Source organism: Manis pentadactyla, chromosome 6 (genome assembly GCF_030020395.1).
Source record: "Manis pentadactyla isolate mManPen7 chromosome 6, mManPen7.hap1, whole genome shotgun sequence".
Taxonomy (NCBI): domain Eukaryota; kingdom Metazoa; phylum Chordata; class Mammalia; order Pholidota; family Manidae; genus Manis; species Manis pentadactyla.
Window position 1 is genome coordinate 108,725,596 of NC_080024.1, and position 20,357 is coordinate 108,745,952.

Here is a 20,357-nt window from a genome sequence, read left to right on the forward strand (position 1 = left end):
AAGAAGTTAAACTGTCACTATTTGCAGATGACATGATACTGTACATAAAAAACCCTAAAGACTCCACCCCAAAACTACTAGAACTGATATCGGAATACAGCAAAGTTGCAGGATACAAAATCAACACACAGAAATCTGTGGCTTTTCTGTACACTAACAATGAACCAACAGAAAGAGAAATCAGGAAAACAACTCCATTCACAATTGCATAAAAAAAAATAAAATACCTAGGAATAAACCTAACCAAAGAAGTGAAAGACTTATACTCTGAAAACTACAAGTCACTCTTAAGAGAAATTAAAGGGGACACTAACAGATGGAAACTCATCCCATGCTCTTGGCTAGGAAGAATTAATATCGTCAAAATGGCCATCCTGCCCAAAGCAATATACAGATTTGATGCAATCCCTATGAAACTACCAGCAACATTCTTCAATGAACTGGAACAAATAATTCAAAAATTCATATGGAAACGCCAAAGACGCCGAATAGCCAAAGCAATCCTGAGAAAGAAGAATAAAGTAGGGGGGATCTCACTCCCCAACTTCAAGCTCTACTATAAAGCCATAGTAATCAAGACAATTTGGTACTGGCACAAGAGCAGAGCCACAGACCAATGGAACAGACTAGAGAATCCAGACATTAACCCAGACATATATGGTCAATTAATATTTGATAAAGGAGCCATGGACATACAATGGCAAAATGACAGTCTCTTCAACAGGTGGTGCTGGCAAAACTGGACAGCTACATGTAGGAGAATGAAACTGGACCATTGTCTAACCCCATATACAAAAGTAAACTCAAAGTGGATCAAAGACCTGAATGTAAGTCATGAAACCATTAAACTCTTGGAAGAAAACATAGGCAAAAACCTCTTAGACATAAACATGAGTGACCTCTTCTTGAACATATCTCCCCGGGCAAGGAAAACAACAGCAAAAATGAATAAGTGGGATTACATTAAGCTGAAAAGCTTCTGTACAGCAGAAGACACCATCAATAGACCAAAAAGGAACCCTACAGTATGGGAGAATATATTTGAAAATGACACATCCGATAAAGGCTTGACGTCCAGAATATATAAAGAGCTCACACGCCTCAACAAACAAAAAACAAATAACCCAATTAAAAAATGGGCAGAGGAACTGAACAGACAGTTCTCCAAAAAAGAAATACAGATGGCCAACAGACACATGTAAAGATGCTCCACATCGTTAATTATCAGAGAAATGCAAATTAAAACTACAATGAGGTATCACCTCACACCAGTAAGGATGGCTGCCATCCAAAAGACAAACAACAACAAATGTTGGCGAGGCTGTGGAGAAAGGGGAACCCTCCTACACTGCTGGTGGGAATGTAAGTTAGTTCAACCATTGCGGAAAGCAGTATGGACGTACACCAAAATGCTCAAAACAGACTTACCATTTGACCCAGGAATTGCACTCCTAGGAATTTACCCTAAGAATGCAGCAATCAAGTATGAGAAAGACCAATGCACCCCTATGTTTATCGCAGCACTATTTACAATAGCCAAGAATTGGAAGCAACCTAAATGTCCATCGATAGATGAATGGATAAAGAAGAGGTGGTACATATACACAATGGAATACTACTCAGCCATAAGAAAAGGGCAAATCCTACCATTTGCAGCAACATGGATGGAGCTAGAGGGTATTGTGCTCAGTGAAACAAGCCAAGCAGAGAAAGAGAAATACCAAATGATTTCACTCATCTGTGGAATATAAGAACAAAGGAAAAACTGAAGGAACAAAACAGCAGCAGAATCCCAGAACTCAAGAATGGACTAACAGGTACCAAAGGTAAAGGGACTGGGGAGGATGGGTGGGTAGGGAGGGATAAGGGGGGGAGAAAAAGGGGGGTATTAAGATTAGCATGCATGGGGGTTGGGAGAAAGGGGAGGGCTGAACAACACAGAGAAGGCAAGTAGTGATTCTACAACATTTGCTATGCTAATGGACAGTGGCTGTAAAGGGGTTTATAGGGGGGTCCTGGTATAGGGGAGAGCCTAGTAAACATAATATTCATTATGTAAGCATAGATTAATGACACCAAAAAAAAAAAAGGCAGTTCCTGTGTGGAGACCTCCAATGAGTTCTGCACAAGGGTATAAAGGGCATATAAAAGTGTAGGCAAAGGGTCTGTTTGTGTTTATACAGAGGATCAAAGCCTAATTGGGCTACCCCGAAAATGAACTAAGATACGATATGAAAAAGAACTTCCAACATCAGCACTCTCTGGAAGACTCATGCCAGAACATGATCATCAAAAAACCCCAACAAAGATCCACGCACTGCTACAGCTGTAGATGCACTCATCCCACCAGTTCCTGGACTTGCCATGGGAATGAAGAAGGAGATATCTAAGCTGGCCTGTGCATACAGTAAAACAACAAATTTGACTGGATCTATACTGTTGGAACTCAACCAAGAATTAGGAGAAGTGCAATTTGTAGCGCTCCAAAATCTTACAACTACAGACTATTTACTGTTAAAAGAACATAAGGGATGTGAACATTCCCCAGGAATGGGTTGTTTTAATTTGTCTGATTTCTCTCAGACTGTTCAAGTTCAGTTGGACAATATCCACCATATCATAGATAAGTTTTCACAAATGCCTAAGGTGCCTAACTGGTTTTCTTGGTTTCACTGGAGATGGCTGATAATTACAGGTATGCTTTGGTTATGTAACTATACTCCTATTATGTTAATGTGTGTGCGCAATTTAAGTAGTAGCTTAAAACCTATACATGCTGAAGTTACTCTACAAGAAGATATGTCAAAGAAATAATCAATCTTCCCATGTTTTCTTCCACCTGCTACTTCTATAGCTTTTCTTCTTCCTTCCTAATTACAACCCTTAAATAGAATTCATGCCTCATATCAAATATACTGAGTATCATAATTCTTCCAAGTGGTAAAGATACCTCAAGACAAATGCTGGACATAGAAGCTACAGGGCATAAATATGCAAAGAAATAAAAAGCTAACCATTTCAAACAATAAGGCTTCTCTCTCACTTACCAACTTCACATTTCCCTGTATGGCCCCGGAAGATGACTGGTTAGCCAGAGACGGGTAAGATTCCTCAAGGGAGGAACAACCTAAGACAGGCACAGTTGCAGGGGGGCCATCAGGTGAGAAATTGGGGATCAACAGAGGTGAGGCTTAGAACCTCACCCCCCCTGTTCTGAAAGAAATCTTCTGCATACATGGATGTTTTATTGCCCTTGTGTAGCTTGGATGAACACATAGTCTACAGGCACACACCTGATCATCTACATTTGCTCTCTTACAACACTAAACTATGTTTTCTATCTTTATCTTGTATCTACCTACCACTTCAGCATTTTATTAAAAATAATAATAATAAAGAGAGAAATGTGGTATCCACATATAAATCAAGTATAAAAATCAAATGAGTATTCATATTTGAACTGACTCTTTATTGTTCATAATGCATGAGCAAAACCGAAGGTTTCTGTGATGGCTGCCCTTGTTCTGTTCACCATGTAAGAACTTATTCACTATGTAAAAATTTGTTCTCCATGTAAGAACTTGTTTGTTATGCCTCAGAAGATTGGAGACTGATGAAAATTAGGCTTGGGGTGGATTAATGATTGTGCATTGAGCATTGACTCCCCTATACAGAATTTTATTGTTGTTAACAACCATTTGGTCAATAAATATGAGAGATGCCCTCACAAAAAAAAAAAAAGAAAAAAGAAAAGTACACACTTCCAATGGTAAAATAATAAGTAACCGGGAAGTAATGAATATAGTCAAGATATTGTAACAGCTTGGTATGGTGATAGCTGGTACCTAGAATTGTCATGTATATAAATGTTGAATCACTATGTTGTACACCTGAAACTAATGTAATACTGTGTGTCAACTACCCTTCAATAAAAAATAATTATCTACAAAAAAAAAAGTATGTATCAAAATTTTAGAGACAATAACATGGTCTAGTGCAGTACTTCAGGGATTGGAACAATGGAGGGAGGGAAGCATTTAACCTCTAGGCTTGAAGGGGCAGGGGGATAGAGGTTACTGTACCTCAGAGAGGGCAACTATCTGGAAAGGGTTGTCTGACAGAAGTTGTGGCTCTGGCAGCTCACCTCCAGTGACCCATAGTCGGGGGATAAATACCTCCACCTCTGTCCTCCTGCCAGAGCCAGGATCACCTGCCTATGCCCGTTAGCTGAACTCAGTTGGAAGGCAGAAGTCAAGGGCGCCCACCAGTGTGGGAAAGCAGGTGGGGCAGGGGAGGGAGTGGATCTGGAAAGACCAATGGAAAACATCCAGCACAACTTACCATGGAGGCCTTCTCCCAGATTTTCCTCTTAGCCAACTCTGCTTCCCCGAGCACTTCATACTTAAGACATAGACAAGCCTGTATATCTGAAATGACCAGACTATGGTCTGGCTGATACCATCACCCCACAGACAAGCGCAATGGCTGCACATTTGACTTGGGTGCAAAAGTTGGGAGAAATTATGGAGAGCTGACATGACTGAGTGACTGGGCCGCAGTTACTTAATAACCACAGGCAGACGTGGCTTTACCCAGAAGGTATGACAAGCCAGGGCCAAGATGAAAGTATGGTACTAGAACAATTCCCTGGAGTATCCTGGTGGCCCAGAAGAGCACAGACACGAGTGCACACACTTCCACCTAGGAGATCCCTCTCACTGCATGGCATCATTCTCCTAAGGAGTTTCACTGAGCATATGAAATCTTTCTCCAGTTTGACCTGAGATGCTCAAACATCTGTCATTTGAGCTTGAAATATCAAGTGTGTGCTTGTGTGTGCTGTGTGTGCAGGAGCACATCCTGAAGGCTCCTTCACTCACTGGTTTGGAGACCTTGGACAGGAAAGATCTGGAAGGAATCCATCAGGCTGGCTGAGGAACTGAGCATCACTCCAGACCAAGGATGTTTGGAAGTTAAAATTGCCAACTTTCAAAGAGGCACCATTGTTATGTTTGGATAGTCCCTGAAGGCTTCTGGGAGAAAAGAGGTTCCCTCTGCTTTCATGAACCTGATCCAGGGAATAGGAATTGGGAGTTTCACTCTCAAAGTTGAAAGCAAAGCCTGACTACTCACTAGTTTCTCCTTTATCTCTCCCAAAGTCAGGGACTAGACACATGCTTTGCAAGCTTTGCTGTACCTCCACATGTTCTGGAAGACTGGGTAATAAGTCCTTAAAGAAAAGACTTGTTTGTAGGGAGTTAGGATCGGCACAGTGCACACCATCACTAGATTTTTCAGTAAGAATTCAAAACTGTGAAGTACCAGCTATTGAACATGATAATGTATGTAAAGAACCAATTCTGATGCCCTGTATTTAGTGTGCATCCAATAAATAGTTGCTGGGGTGGGAAAGTCAGGCTGAAATTCTGGGGCACAAAAAAAGAAAACAATTCAATAAAAGCTCCCTGTCTCCTTAATCCTTAACCTCAGGGACTTTCACTCTTGTCATCTATACCATGAGATTAAGAATATCTTCTAGGTTTTCTCTAGAGTTGGTTGAAGTTTCGAAGGAATTTAATCCTCTATTTACTAGCCTTATTTTTAATGAACATGGTTAACAACTGGTCAAATTTCTTGGGCAATGTAATCTGGAGCATGCAGTGGGGAAGAAGAATTGATTTACACACTGACAAAATATACATATAATTGAAAAACAAAAAGATCTTCACATTCATACAGTGCTGAAAAAGCCCTGAAAATGGATAAAGGTGTACATAGGAATTAGATACTGATTGCATCTCCTGCTACGTAAGTGGCAAAGAACTCTATAATGTTATGGCTTTTTAATAGGCTATAAATACTTGTATTGCTGTACTCTCCATTTCATATTAGAAAGAAAACTCATTTCAAAAGCTTAATTCCTGCAAAGGGCTTTTAGTGCACACCAGCCCTATGTGTTACTAAGGCACCTTTTATTTTCAGGTATAGCAAGGCAGCAATAGTGGAGGAGAGCTATCTTCTTGTTGCAATTATGTTTCATACAATCGTTGCCTGCCCGAGTTTACCCCACCAATGTGCTTGCTTCTTACATAATGCAACATATTCTCTTCTGCTCTGAGACTGTACACTTTTTCAGAGACTGTTATAAATGCTCTACTTTGGAGCTAGGAGTTAAGAATGCTATAAGGCTATTTCCCTTCACATAAGTTATGTTGGAACCTAGATATAATATAGCTTCACTTCCCAATTTTTGAATCTATGTAAACTGATTCCAGGGCAGATGGATGACCCTGGGCCCAGCCTGTGAGAACAAGTGAGGCTAATGGAGTGGACAGGAAGACATTCTGTAAATGAACTCTCTGAATACACAGTGGCCCCAACTTGTTGATGATAACCTTGATTTTCTGAAGGTCATAGCCTCTCAATTGTCCTACTTACATTGCCTCATCAGCTACAGAAAGAAGGCTGGGCCTCAAATGTGTAGGTCCTTGGGAAATGCAAGTCTCAGCCTTCTGAGGATCTTCCTCAGGCTTCCCTATCACTTGAGAGGGAGCAACTGCGTGAGAAGTAGGCTGGAGCAGGTCCTCAGAGGCAGACAGAACTGCCAGCTGTTCCTCCAGCTCAGGAGAATGACTGAGCTGGCGTAGTGGTCAGGGGAGTTTTGGGGGCCAAACTCTCATGCCTCTGGATGCTAATGCAGTGGCTCCCCAAGGCTGATTAAATGGAGGGGGATGGAATTGCTCACGTGGTGTTCCAGAGGTCATGGAGGTCATGGAGGTAAGGTTATACAACAGGTTTCAGAAACTGAGACCAAATGAATCCATGGAAACCACAGCCTTGTTCTTAGAATGGAAGGCCACTGGTCAGATCCCATGATCTGCTTTCCAGTGTGCTGAGCAGCTGAGTGGAGATGTATGTGTCCTGTCTCATACCCTTGGTGGTATTCAACTTCGTGCCAGTTAGGTCTCCCCTGGAGGGGTGAGATTGTGCTGTCAACCTCAGCACAACTCAGCCAATGGAGAAGTTGGCGACCTTCCTTTCTCCAGTTTTTCTCATGATAGCATTACTTCTGCCCAGTGAAACACCAGGGCAATGGGGTTGTGACAAAATTGGGGCCCTATGTACATTCAGAAATTGTTTACCTTGGAAGCCAGAACTCTTGGATCATCAGGAGTTGAATAATTTATAGTATTTTAGGACATGTAATTCTCTTACTGGTAAGAAAATGTTCATGTACTTTCTCATGAATGCAGAAATCAGTGGGAAACATTAAGCTACCTTTATTTGTTCTTGATCTAGATGTATATTCATGAAAGATGTTTGGACTCACGAAATCTGATGTCTCAAAAAGCCGGAAAAATCTGTGCAGGGTAGAAAAGTTTTGTGTGACAGTGTGGGCCCAGATCCCTCTCCAACAATCCAGTTCAGGATTTGCAGCATTTCCCTTTGAGGACAGTGTCCTGAAATGCCTAGTTAGATGCTATCTATTGGCTTCTATATTCCACTGCCAGGTACCTAGTATGTCTCACAGAGATGGGATGTATCATTGTAAAATAAAACATCACAATGTGTGGACTGATATGAATGTCATCTTTGTCTTTAAGATGTATTTAAAGAGCCGGTGGAATAAAGAATGGCCCTTTCATTATTAAAGCTTTCCCTTCAACCAGGAGCCATGAGTCTTACATTCCAGTTGTTTCTGTAAGCTGAGTGAGGCCCTGAGGATGTCCTGCATCACCCACCTCTCTAACAGGGGTCCCTCATGCCCAGCACTGCAGTTACCCCAGGGGCTGCCACCAGCACTGGGCACTGCATTGGGCTATTTAGGGTGGACATCATCCCAAAGGCCAGATGCTGGGCATCATGCGCTCCTACCCTGAGCAAGCTACTTTTGTTCTGTACTGGGTGATGTGGGACTCTAGGAAGCTCCTTTTATTAGAGGCCAAGGTCAACATAGATTGTATAAAGTTTGAAGCCTAGATCACACCCAAATTTTATCATTGCCTAAGGAACAACTTTCTGACCCTGGCCATTATCAGCTTGCTGCCCAGGATATTTTCCTCAGAGAAAGCATTGGTCTTGTTAAAATTTCTAACTCTCAAACCTGAATGATTCTTAAACGTAGATAACTATATTTCTTCAAGGTGATGGAAAATCACTTAAAATGAAGATCTCCATGGGCTACATTATGGCAGCTCACTTTTAGAGGTGCTCATTAGTGCTAACATGACATACCAAGGTTAGATGTGATATGTGTGAGTGACACAGCAAGGAACAGGCATATGTTTAATTGTGTTGATATTTTGTGAATAAATTATATTGGCCATTCTCTGTAATGATATATAGTGTATCAGAAAGTGATATGACCACATGGAGTTTATGTCATCCCTAGGACATATGCATAAACATACATTATGTACATTAATATCTATATATTTGGATATGTATGCACATACATGTATGTGTATATGTACATATATATGTATGCTTATATATGTATGTAGTATACTTTAAAAAGTGTGAATAGCTAAGTCTAGGTGAGTGGTTGTGAATTAAATGACTATAAATCTATCATTTTTATGGTAAACCACTGAGGTATTCTTTAGCAGTGAACTAGTTTTTCCATATAACTTTATTATATACTTTGAAGATAGCATTAATATCAGTTAAATAGATCCACAGGTAAAATGTATTTCATGGAAGTATTTTCAACATCTTTGTTTATTAAGCTTGGCAGACATTAAGTTAGTATTTTCTTTTGAATAAACCCCCTTAGTATGCACCACAACTTAAAATAAAATCTAAAGATAAAGCACTTTGTTACTCCTTGACATCTGCATAACTTAACAACACACTGAATGCTACAGCCTGTCATAAAGTTCATTCTTAAGCATGAGTGGGACTCATGACCTTGACTGTGGCTTCCATGCTGCTTTTGGTTATATCCAGGCTCTCAGTTACTCAGATTTCCCTACATCAGTCCCTATTGGCAATGACATGTGGCATTCAGATAGTGCCATTTTCAATAATCCAAAGTAATGGGAGGACAGGACTCATGCACCCTCCCAGTGTGTGAGAAAGAAGCTCACAGGCTCTGTGTAAGGTTGCCCTGAAACCCTGCAGTGGCAGAGCCAAGGCAACAGGAGGGCAGAAACCCAGTCAAGCTGCCACGTCTGAGGATAAGGGGACTTTACACAGAGCCTGGGTTTCACACAAGTGCAGGACCTATTGGTGCTCCCAGCTGGAATGCCACCCACTGCACCGTCTTTGGGCAGCCAGGCCCTAAACATGAAGTGTGGTCTCTTGACTGTTTGTCTTTGAAAGCAGCAGGCAGAGATGGCAGACGGACGCTCCAGCTGCTTACCCCAACCAGATATGCATGAGCCAGGAAGAAGTTCCCATGAAGAGGAAACTGTGGAATGAATGAGCATTTTATCATTCACGTAGCATTTAACACACTGTCCCCAGCCCATGCATCCCTGCTGCTGTCTGGCGACAGGACTGCTTAGGTATTTGCTTGACAGCCCTTGTCTACTGGGCAAGTAAGAAAGCATCACACATTCCACAACCATCCAGAAACCCACTTAAACCAGTGTCTTTGTCCCCAACAAGTTAAAACAATAGCTTAAATTACTTTGAAATTTTAATTACAGATACTTTTCCACTCCATATGTGAAAGCTTGGAATTTCTACTTTTTTTTGCATAAAGGCTGCCAAGGTTGTCAAAAGCTAAACCCTGTGTCTTTCCTATGTACATATCTACACACAAGTCTCTTTTTATTAATAAAAGGTTTCTTGATTGCTATTCCAAACCAGCTCTGCACAAATTCCAGGTTGTGAAAGTCAGAGAGTAAAACAGTCCCAAAGGAGGACAGGAAGCAAATAGTGGCAGGAAAAGCTGTAGCTTGATAGTCCTGTCTTCTAAGCTCAATTCAGAAATATAAAAATAATTAAGAAGAAAGGAAGAGGATCTAGCTTTCACCCTGCTCCCTCTGACAAACACCCTAGCCGAAACTCTCTGCGGTCTTACAGTGCAATTACTGTTGTGAAGGCATCCGGGCCAGCCACCCGACTGGACGGAGTTCAAAGCAGAAACTTCAAACAGCTCTGCTCATGACTCAGGCTGTGAGAGAGGGGTGAGGCCGGAGAAAAGGAACGCCAGTTCTCAGGCATTCAAGTGCATCAGAACTAGAAGTGTCTTTTCTTTTTGCAAAGAAAAATCTGTCAATTGTAAGGAATCCTGGTTTGGAAAAATATAACTTTTATAAAAGCTTCTATCTGAGAGTGTTCCAGTGCGGCAGAGCCAGAAGGCAGGTGAGCACAAGGAGCAGGGGACAAGCACTCCTCCCAGGTGCCTGGCTCCCATACTGGCGCCCCCTGTGGTCTTCGGAGAAGTCCTCAGCTTTGGGAGCAGAAGAAGCACACTGGACCAAGGGCATCTGGTAGGACGTGGCTCTCTTGTCTGGCCTGTCAGGACTGGACCCGTCACTGGGCCTCTGGCCGTTGAACAGCAGGTAGCGGCCGCGGGCATCCTGCTCCATTTTGAAGATCTCATATTCTGTGTGAGGTAGTTTGATTCCTAGCGCCACGCAGCCGTTGGTGTGGGTCACATCCTGCTGGATGCCCACCTGCCAGGAGCCCTCAGCCCCGCATTCATTGCCACTGAAGACGTTGAGGAGGGAGGCTGTGGCCACGTCCATGGGGGTGACCTTCATGTGATTCACTGTGGAGAGAGGGCAGTTCTATGACTCAGAGAGTGAGTGTGTGAGATGGAGAGCCCACAAAGCCACGGCTGGCAGCATGCCACCCGCACCAGGCTGCTCCAAAACAGCCCTGCACACCCAGCCATCCGACCGCAGAGTGTAGACAAGCATTCTCAGGTGCAAAGAGTTCAACATGATGATATCAATGGCAGTCACACCAAACAGCCTGCAGGTGTGACCGGAAACAATCTACTACACTTAGCGTCTGAACGCCTAGCCCGAAGGCAGCTGACTGTGCCTATTAATGTGAAATCAAACCATCCCACAAACTGTCTCCAAAGACTACAGTTTGTCTTTTTGGTCACACTGACTCTTGGGATTGACAAAATAGTCAACAGAAGCTTGAATTTTGTTTTTATGAAAAGAACTTGAGGTTTTTAAATAGTTTTGGTGTTGAACATCTATACTAGTTAGTAGTCTTGCAAATTAATACTGGTCCATAAATTGTGCAACTAAAATAAATTGGGCTGCAAGCAAGAAAAATGAGTAAATATATTAAGTAAGATTCCCAGTGCTTGCAGAGGACTGCTTTGGAAGGCCTACCCAGGAGACTATGTTCTACCATGAGAGCTTTGGGTAGAATCAAAGTTATTTGTTCTCTCGGCTGTACCAAAGGTCCATTCTTCCTGGAGCAAATCTTCCTTGCTAAGAGGAAGGCCAAGATGCCCTAGGGTTTTCCAGGTTAGCAGAAATCCTCTATATTAACTAGACTGAAGCACATAATACTATCCTGGAAGGGCTCACACCCAGTATCTAGGCCATTCCCCTTTTATTTGGTCATGGCAGAAGTGATTCCATCTTAAGTAGATGGGCAAGCCTAAAAAAATTCTAGAAATAGAGACCATCAGCCCTCCCTTGCTGGTAACAGTCTGGCGAATCTCATCCCTTACCTTCTTCCTTTAGGTGATCATTAGGTATCCTGACTCTCCCACCCCAAGCACAGGGCAGCTTCTCAAGTGCCTGCCAAGTGCAGCATCGGAAACAACTCTGAGCGCCTGAGGTGTGGCCAATGCCTGTTCTTTACAGTCTGCTCAGGAGGGGGCGCTGCACGCAGCAAGTGAGCGTGACGTTATCACTGGGCCAGTTCAGTACCTGTTGTGAGCTGCACATAAATAACTCGTGAAAACCTGAGATCTCATTCTAGTGACATAAGCCCTGGCCACGTCTGACACCATGCACAGCACCACAGCCCACGGGCTGAGCCTTCCACCCAGGTTTGCCCTGTTCGAAGCACAGAGGAGCTCAGAGGCTGCTGGGAAGGATGACCTCAAAGCAGAAGCACCCCTGACCTCTTCCCCAACATCTCTAATGGAAAAGAGGTCCCTTGCTTCAAGCTCTGCCTCAACTAAACATCACAAAATTGCTTTGTCTCTCACCAGCTAAACCGTTAAGCTGGGACCCGAGGCGGGAGCCCTACCTTTGAACACAAACTCTGTTCCTCCCATGACCCTGGAGGAGTGCACGCCCCGGCTGTAGCGGCCCTTGGCGTAGATGGTGAAGGTGGGGTGCTTGCAGATAGGGTCAGAGTAGTGGTAGTAATGCCCTTCCCAGGTGTTATTGTTGTCGTGGAAGATGAAGTGGCGCGTGAGGAAGAGAACCTCGGGCCGCACCTCACAGCGCTGGCTCACCCACTCGCCATGCAGGCCCACAGTCAGGTCGGCCTTGGGGGGCAGGAGCGGTGGGCGGTGCTCATCCGACCGGTGGATGATGCGGCAGGCGATGCAGGCGTGGTCGTGGTTCTGAAACGAGAAACAAACACAAGGAGAGACTTATCTTCATGAGAGAGCAGCGTACATGAGCTTCCCTCAGGGGGCTTACCCAGTGCGACTGGTCAAGGGAGCCAGGCCAGCGTCCCTCGTACTGGACACCCACGACTCACCTGGAGGCCTGTTCTGGAGCCTGGACAGGGGTGTGAGAGTGTGTTCCCAAATGCACATGTGTATTTGGCTGACATTACAGACTTGCCTAAATATTTCAGCTGTGATATGGACTCTCTTCAGAAGCCTATTACATTTTAAGACCACATGTCCTGTACACTTGATTTCAAAAAGAAAACCTGGTATTACCTCACACCCATTAGTATGGCTACTGTCAAAAAAACAGTAAATAGCAGTGTTGATAAGGATGTTGAGAAAGTGGAACCCATGTGCATTGCTGGTGGGAATATTAAAATGGTGCAGCTGCTGTGAAGAAGAATTACCATTTGATGCAGCAATTCTGCTTCTGGTTTATACCCAAAAGAACTGAAACCAGGGTCTGGAAGAGATATTTGTTCACCCATGTACACTGCAGGATTATTTACAGTAGCCTAGAGGGAAACAACCCAATGTACATGGACAGATGAAAGGATAAACAAATTGTGGTCTTTACATATAATGAAATATTATTCAATCTTTAAAAAAGAATGAGATTTGGACATTAGCATGGCTACTGTCAAAAAGGAGAGGGGTCCTTTCAAAGGAGAGAATAGAGGAGGAGACCCAGATGAAGGCAAGATCAGAGGCCACTGAGAATTGGCACTCACACCTGTCATCCATTTGTGTCTGCTAGCTTCACGGTTTGGAAGTTTTATGGGCTCTTAATATGCTTCCTGTTTTATAGCTTTAAGCCATTTAATCAGTGCAAGATAACTGCAGCTCTTTCAGGAGCAACTCCCTTGCTGAGTCTGCTTCCTAACTCTAATGCAGACTCTGAGACATGGACTGCCTAGGTTTGTGGCTTAGTAAACCTCCTCTGAGTAGGAGTGGCCACAGACAATCAGCACATAGATGCTGTTTGCCCAGAGGGCTCACACCAAAATAGCTTAAGTCTGGAAGACAGGGGAGCTGGGTCCTTGACCATGCCTGGCTGTTTGACCTAAGTCACAGGACGCCTATGAGCAAGGGGCTACCCCCTCCCCCAACTCCTTGCCCTGGATGTAGGGATCATCTCTCTGCGATTCTATTCCATACAGTACAGTATTACAATAAAGCTGACTGGGCTAACAGACAATGGCCACACTCAATGCCTTATGCAAATCTGGTTGGTGTTACGGCATGAGGGTGACAATTATTGCTCAGTGTCCACTGGGCGGCTCATGGACACTGGCCCTGTGCTCCCCTGCCCAGGGGTTAGTCCATGGGGTGTAGCAGCTCACTGGTAGGCAGTCCCTCAGGGCAGGCACGCACTTGTTTTCTAAAGACGGAGATCGAAATCTCCGAGGCTTTCTCATTTTCAGCATTGCTCAACATGATATTCCTGCTGTTGTTTGGTTAAGGCTCAGCTACCTCAGAGAGAACAGGAGACCAACAGCTGGAGAACAGCTTTCCAACTGCCATCCCTCTCTGTTCTCCTTCAAAGCAAACTCAATGCTCACTACCTTTCTGTGTTCACTACATGAGCCTAGAGTTGTAATTTATGGGAGAGGAGGCTTCCTTTGCTGACACCATTGTGGCTTGTAGACGGTAAGATCAAAGGGGCAGTTGCAGCGTGAGATGAAGCCTGAGTTCTTGCAGTGCCAGGGTCCCGATGCATTTGTTGGCCTATTTGCTCCTACACAGGGAGAAACTGCCATGCAGCCTGTGCTTAGCAGCGAGCTGCTGTCTGCAAGGAAACAGAGAGGAAGGAACACCTACACACAGCCACTGGGCCTTACAGAGCTACACAAGAAGAGGTGGTTGGGCCAGGTCCTGAGAGCCATGGGCCAGCACCACACTTTAGGCAGCAACTGTGACTTAGCAGCTAGTGACAGTGCTCAAGTTATTAATGTTTCAAGGTCCTCATGTATCAAATGGGGATTGTTACACTTACCTGCATAACTGCTACAAGAAATGAGCAGATTAAGGTGGTTCCCACTTAGCGCACCCAGAAGCAGTGCTGGGAGAAGTTGCTCAGAATGACAGAGCAGGGTTTGGGGTTGTGGGCATGCTTAGTGCTTGGCAGGAAGATTAAATAAATGGCATGAGTCCCGAGATATGTGCCACTATCTTTCAAATATGTCTTAGGGTGAATAATACAAATTTAGTTAAAAGAAAGCATCACCCAGCTTCAGTAATTGTGCCATTACGTATTTTCTTCATAAACTATGTGGAGGTGAGGTTCCAAATGTTTTATCCTGAAAAGGGATTCTGATACTCTAAGTCTGGGATGGAAAGTTAATATGATGTCTGTAATATCCTATCAGCTCTCACACTCAGGAAGCAGCCCGACTGCTAGCAAGCATCATCATGATCAGCCCCTTAATTGAACTGTCCCTGCTGTCCCCGCTGCCCTGCCCCAGCCCCACACAGTCTGAGTGAAAGGAGCCCACACTCAGATTCCCATCTCTGAGATTTCAGACAGGACAGCTGTGTTCTGGTGCCAGTGCCTGTTAGCAAGCACACTGGAAAGAGAGAGGGCCCTCTGGGAGCACACACCAGGCAGCTTCCAAATTCCCAAAGAGCTGTGCAGGGTCACCCCACCTGGAGCTCAGCTGGTGGCTTGCTACCGGCTCCACCTGCCCACTGAGCAAGTCCTGCACAGCCCATTTATTCAAGCACCAACCCAGTCTCCACTCGCTTTCCTGCCGTTCCCCATAATGTGGCTGCTATGTGTGATTTGGGGGTTTCAAAACACCACTTGTGGCCACTTCATTTCTGCCATTCTGAGGAGGCGTGAGGCTCAATCTCTGACATGATCTATTTGTTTCTTCAAATACCAATATCCATCTAGGAGCTGTCCCTCCTGAAAGGTTCTTGGGTTGTGTGAGGGGAGGGAAAATAAGGACTCTTCATTCTTTCAAGAGCTGCTGGTGAGAGTAAGTTGGGGATCAACTGCTCTTTGGTCAGAAAACGAACAGGTTGGGTGAGGAGAGGTGGGGCCAGCTCTCTGGGCTAGGCTGCTCTAGAGAGACGCCATGCTTAGCACTGAGGGCGTCTGTGTTGCCACGGCGCTCTTCTTTAACAACAACGGGGCGGGAGTTCCAAGCTCCAAAATGAACTGTGGTCACTTCAGGTGACTGACAGTCCTGGGCTAAAGCATTTCTGTTTGGCAGCAGAGAAAAGCAGGCAAGGTTATTTTGGGGAGCTTGCCATTAACCAGTTGGGTCTGTGAGAATCTAGGGAGAAAGTGGGAGGAACCTGGCCCTAAGGTATGGGTCTTGCCAAATTCCTAAACTAGTCACATTTTTCTTAAAATTGTGGTAAAATATATAGACCATAAGCTTACCATCTTAACCATTCTGTGTACAGTTCAGTGGCACTAAGAACATTCACAATGTTGTGCAACCATAACCACCATCCACCTCCAGAACCTATTCATCTTCCCTAATTGAAACTTCCTGATTCAACACCAATAACTCCCCGTTCCTCCCTGTCCCAGCCCCTGGCAACCCTGTCTCTGTGGATCTGACTACTCTGGATAAATCATGGAAGTGGATCATACAGTATCTGTCCTTCTGCAACTGGCTTATTTCACTTAGGATAATGTCCTCAAGGTTCATCCATGTTGGAGAATATCGCAGTTTCCCTTCCTTTTGAGGCTGTACAGTATTTCTTTGTATATACAGACCACATTTTGTTTATTCATTCATCTGTTCATGGACACTTGGATTGCTTCCACTTTTTGACTATTGTGAATAATTGTGCTATGAGCATGGCTATTCAATCTACTCAAGACCTGCTTTCATTTCTCTTGGGTACACACCCAGAAGCGGATGGCTGGATCATATGGTAATTCTATGTGTAACTTTTTGAAGAACCTCCATTCTGGTTTCCATAGCAGCTGCACCATTTTACATTCACACCAACATTGCACAAGGGTTCCAATTTCTCTACCTCCTCACCAACACTTGTTATTTTCTCTTTTTTTTGATAAAAGGCATCCTAATGGGTGTGAGGTGGTATCCCACTATAGTTTTGATTTCAATTTCCTTAATGATTAATGATGTTGAGTATTTTTTCACATGAATACACTATTTGTACATCTTCTTTTAAGAAATATCTACTCAAGGCAGAGCGGGAGGGAGACGGAGCCCAGGACTGCTGAACACCCAGCCCCAGCCATCCAGACCAGAGCGCAGACACAGTGCGTGCGCAGGGCCCTGGATACTAGGGAAACAGGGCATCAAGAACAGTGAAGGGGTACCGGAGGCCTGGCAACGGAGGACATAAGAAAAGCGAGTGGCAATTTTTTTTTTTTTTTTGCTGTTTTGTTTTGGCGAGCGCTTTTTGGAAGTCTTAAAGGGATAGGGACCCCAATACTAGGGAAACAGGGCAGCAAGACTGGTGAGCAGATGCCTGAGGCTGGCGCCAGAGAATAAAGAAAAACGAGCAGCCATTTTTTTATTTATATTTTTATTTTTTTAATTAAAAAAATTTTTTTTTCGTGGTCATTGTTTTGTTTTGGCGGGTGCTTTTTGGAAGTCTTAAAGGGGCAGGGCGGGACACTTAATCCAGAGGTAGGGAATCCGGGAACTCTGGGCACCCTAACCCCTGGGCTGCAGGGAGCAGGGAGGCCCCTTACGGAGATAAATAGCCTCCAGGCCGCTCCCCCTCCAAAGGGACTCCACCATTTTGGAGTAGCTGCCCGAGCCAGGCCACGCCCACAGCAAAAGTGGAGATAAACTCCATAGCAGCCGGGCAGGAAGCAGAAACCCTGTCTGCATGCAGCTGCGCAGCACAAGCCACTAGAGGTCGCTGTTCTCCCAGGAGAGGAGGGCCACAAACCAACAAGAAGGGAAGTTCTTCCAGACATGACTCGTCCCAGCTCTGCAAACTATTCCTATCACGATGAAAAGGCAAAGCTACAGGCAGACAAAGATCACAGAGACAACACCAGAGAAGGAGACAGACCTAACCAGTCTTCCTGAAAAAGAATTCAAAATAAGAATCATAAACATGCTGACAGAGATGCAGAGAAATACACAAGAGATATAGGATGAAGTCCGGAGGGAGATCACAGATGCCAGAAAGGAGATTACAGAAATGAAACAAACTCTGGAAGGGTTTATAAGCAGAATGGATAGGATGCAAGAGGCCATTGATGGAATTGAAACCAGAGAACAGGAACGCATAGAAGCTGACATAGACAGAGATAAAAGGATCTCCAGGAATGAAACAATGTTAAGAGAACTGTGTGACCAATCCAAAAGGAACAATATCCGTATATAGGGGTACCAGAAGAAGAAGAGAGAGGAAAGGGATGGAAAGTATCTTGGAAGAAATAATTGCTAAAAACTTCCCCAAACTGGGGGAGGAAATAATCGAACAGACCACGGAAATACACAGAACCCCCAACAGAAAGGATCCAAGGAGGACAACACCAAGACACATAATAATTAAAATGGCAAAGATCAAGGACAAAGAAAGAGTTTTAAAGGCAGCTAGAGAGAAAAAGTTCACCTATAAAGGAAAACCCATCAGGCTAACATCAGACTTCTCGACAGAAACCCTACAGGCCAGAAGAGAATGGCATGATATATTTAATGCAATGAAACAGAAGGGCCTTGAAACAAGTATACTGTATCCAGCACGACTATCATTCAAATATGATGGTGGGATTAAACAATTCCCAGACAAACAAAACCTGAGGGAATTTGCTTCCCACAAACCACCTCCACAGGACACCTTACAGGGACTGTTCTAGATGGGAGCACTCCTAGAAAGAGCACAGCACAAAACACCCAACATATGAAGAATTGAGGAGGAGGAATAAGAAGGGAGAGAAGAAAAGAATCTCCAGACAGTGTATATAACAGCTCAATAAGCGAGCTAAGTTAGGCAGTAAGATACTAAAGAGGCTAACCTTGAACCTTTGGTAACCACGAATTTAAAGCCTGTAATGGCAATAAGTACATATCTTTCAATAGTCACCCTAAATGTAAATGGACTGAATGCACCAATCAAAAGACACAGAGTAATAGAATGGATAAAAAAGCAAGACCCATCTATATGCTGCTTACAAGACTCACCTCAAACGCAAAGACATGTACAGACTAAAAGTCAAGGGATGGAAAACATATTTCAGGCAAACAACAGCGAGAAGAAAGCAGGGGTTGCAGTACTAATAGCAGACAAAATAGACTTCAAAACAAAGAAAGTAACAAGAGATAAAGAAGGACATTACATAATGATAAAGGGCTCAGTCCAACAAGAGGATATAACCATTCTAAATATATATGCACCCAACACAGGAGCACCAGCATATGTGAAACAAATACTAACAGAACTAAAGGGGGAAATAGACTGCAATGCATTCATTCTAGGAGACTTCAACACACCACTCACCCCAAAGGATAGATCCACCAGGCAGAAAATAAGTAAGGACACGGAAGCACTGAACAACACAGTAGAGCAGATGGACCTAATAGACATCTATAGAACTCTACATCCAAAAGCAGCAGGATATACATTCTTCTCAAGTGCACATGGAACATTCTCCAGAATAGACCACATACTAGGACACAAAAAGAGCCTCAGAAAATTCCAAAAGATTGAAATCCTACCAACCAACTTTTCAAACCACAAAGGCATAAAACTAGAAATAAACTGTACAAAGAAAGCAAAAAGGCTCACAAACACATGGAGGCTTAACAACACGCTCCTAAATAATCAATGGATCAATGACCAAATAAAAATGGAGATCCAGCAATATATGGAAACAAATGACAACAACACTAGCCCCAACTTCTGTGGGACACAGCAAAAGCAGTCTTAAGAGGAAAGTATATAGCAATCCAAGCATATTTAAAAAAGGAAGAACAATCCCAAATGAATGGTCTAATGTCACAATTATCCAAATTGGAAAAAGAGGAACAAATGAGGCCTAAGGTCAGCAGAAGGAGGGACATAATAAAGATCAGAGAAGAAATAAATAAAATTGAGAAGAATAAAACAATAGCAAAAATCAATGAAACCAAGAGCTGGTTCTTCGAGAAAATAAACAAAATAGATAAGCCTCTAACCAGACTTATTAAGAAGAAAAGAGAGTCAACACAAATCAACAGTATCAGAAAAGAGAAAGGAAAAATCACGACAGACCCCACAGAAATACAAAGAATTATTAGAGAATACTATGAAAACCTATATGCTAACAAGCTGGGAAACCTAGGAGAAATGGACAACTTCCTAGAAAAATACAACCTTCCAAGACTGACCCAGAAAGAAACAGAAAATCTAAACAGACCAATTACCAGCAGCGAAATTGAAGCGGTAATCAAAAAACTACCAAAGAACAAAACCCCCGGGCCAGATGGATTTACCTCGGAATTTTATCAGACATACAGGGAAGACATAATACCCATTCTCCTTAAGGTTTTCCAAAAAATAGAGGAGGAGGGGATACTCCCAAACTCATTCTATGAAGCTAACATCACCCTAATACCAAAACCAGGCAAAGACCCCACCAAAAAAGAAAACTACAGACCAATATCCCTGATGAACGTAGATGCAAAAATACTCAACAAAATATTAGCAAACTAATTCAAAAATACATCAAAAGGATCATACACCATGACTAAGTGGGATTCATCCCAGGGATGCAAGGATGGTAGAACATTCGAAAGTCCATCAACATCATCCACCACATCAAAAAAAAGAAAGACAAAAACCACATGATCATCTCCATAGATGCTGAAAA

The 20,357-nt window shown here is 43.5% G+C and overlaps 1 protein-coding gene across 2 annotated transcripts in view; it reads right to left on the reverse strand.

Moving 5' to 3' along the window:
- Positions 1-8,614: 8,614 nt before the first annotated feature.
- APCDD1 (APC down-regulated 1) overlaps positions 8,615-20,357 on the reverse strand; it is a 39,647-nt gene continuing 27,904 nt past the window's right edge. The window contains exons 4-5 of one of the 2 annotated variants that reach the window (XM_057504035.1): positions 12,181-12,502; positions 8,615-9,412 (exon numbers count right to left, since the gene is read on the reverse strand). In XM_057504035.1, the coding sequence (XP_057360018.1) occupies positions 9,054-9,412; positions 12,181-12,502 (681 nt within the window). In that variant the 3' untranslated portion in view covers positions 8,615-9,053. The other variant, XM_036880683.2, reaches the window with a different exon arrangement.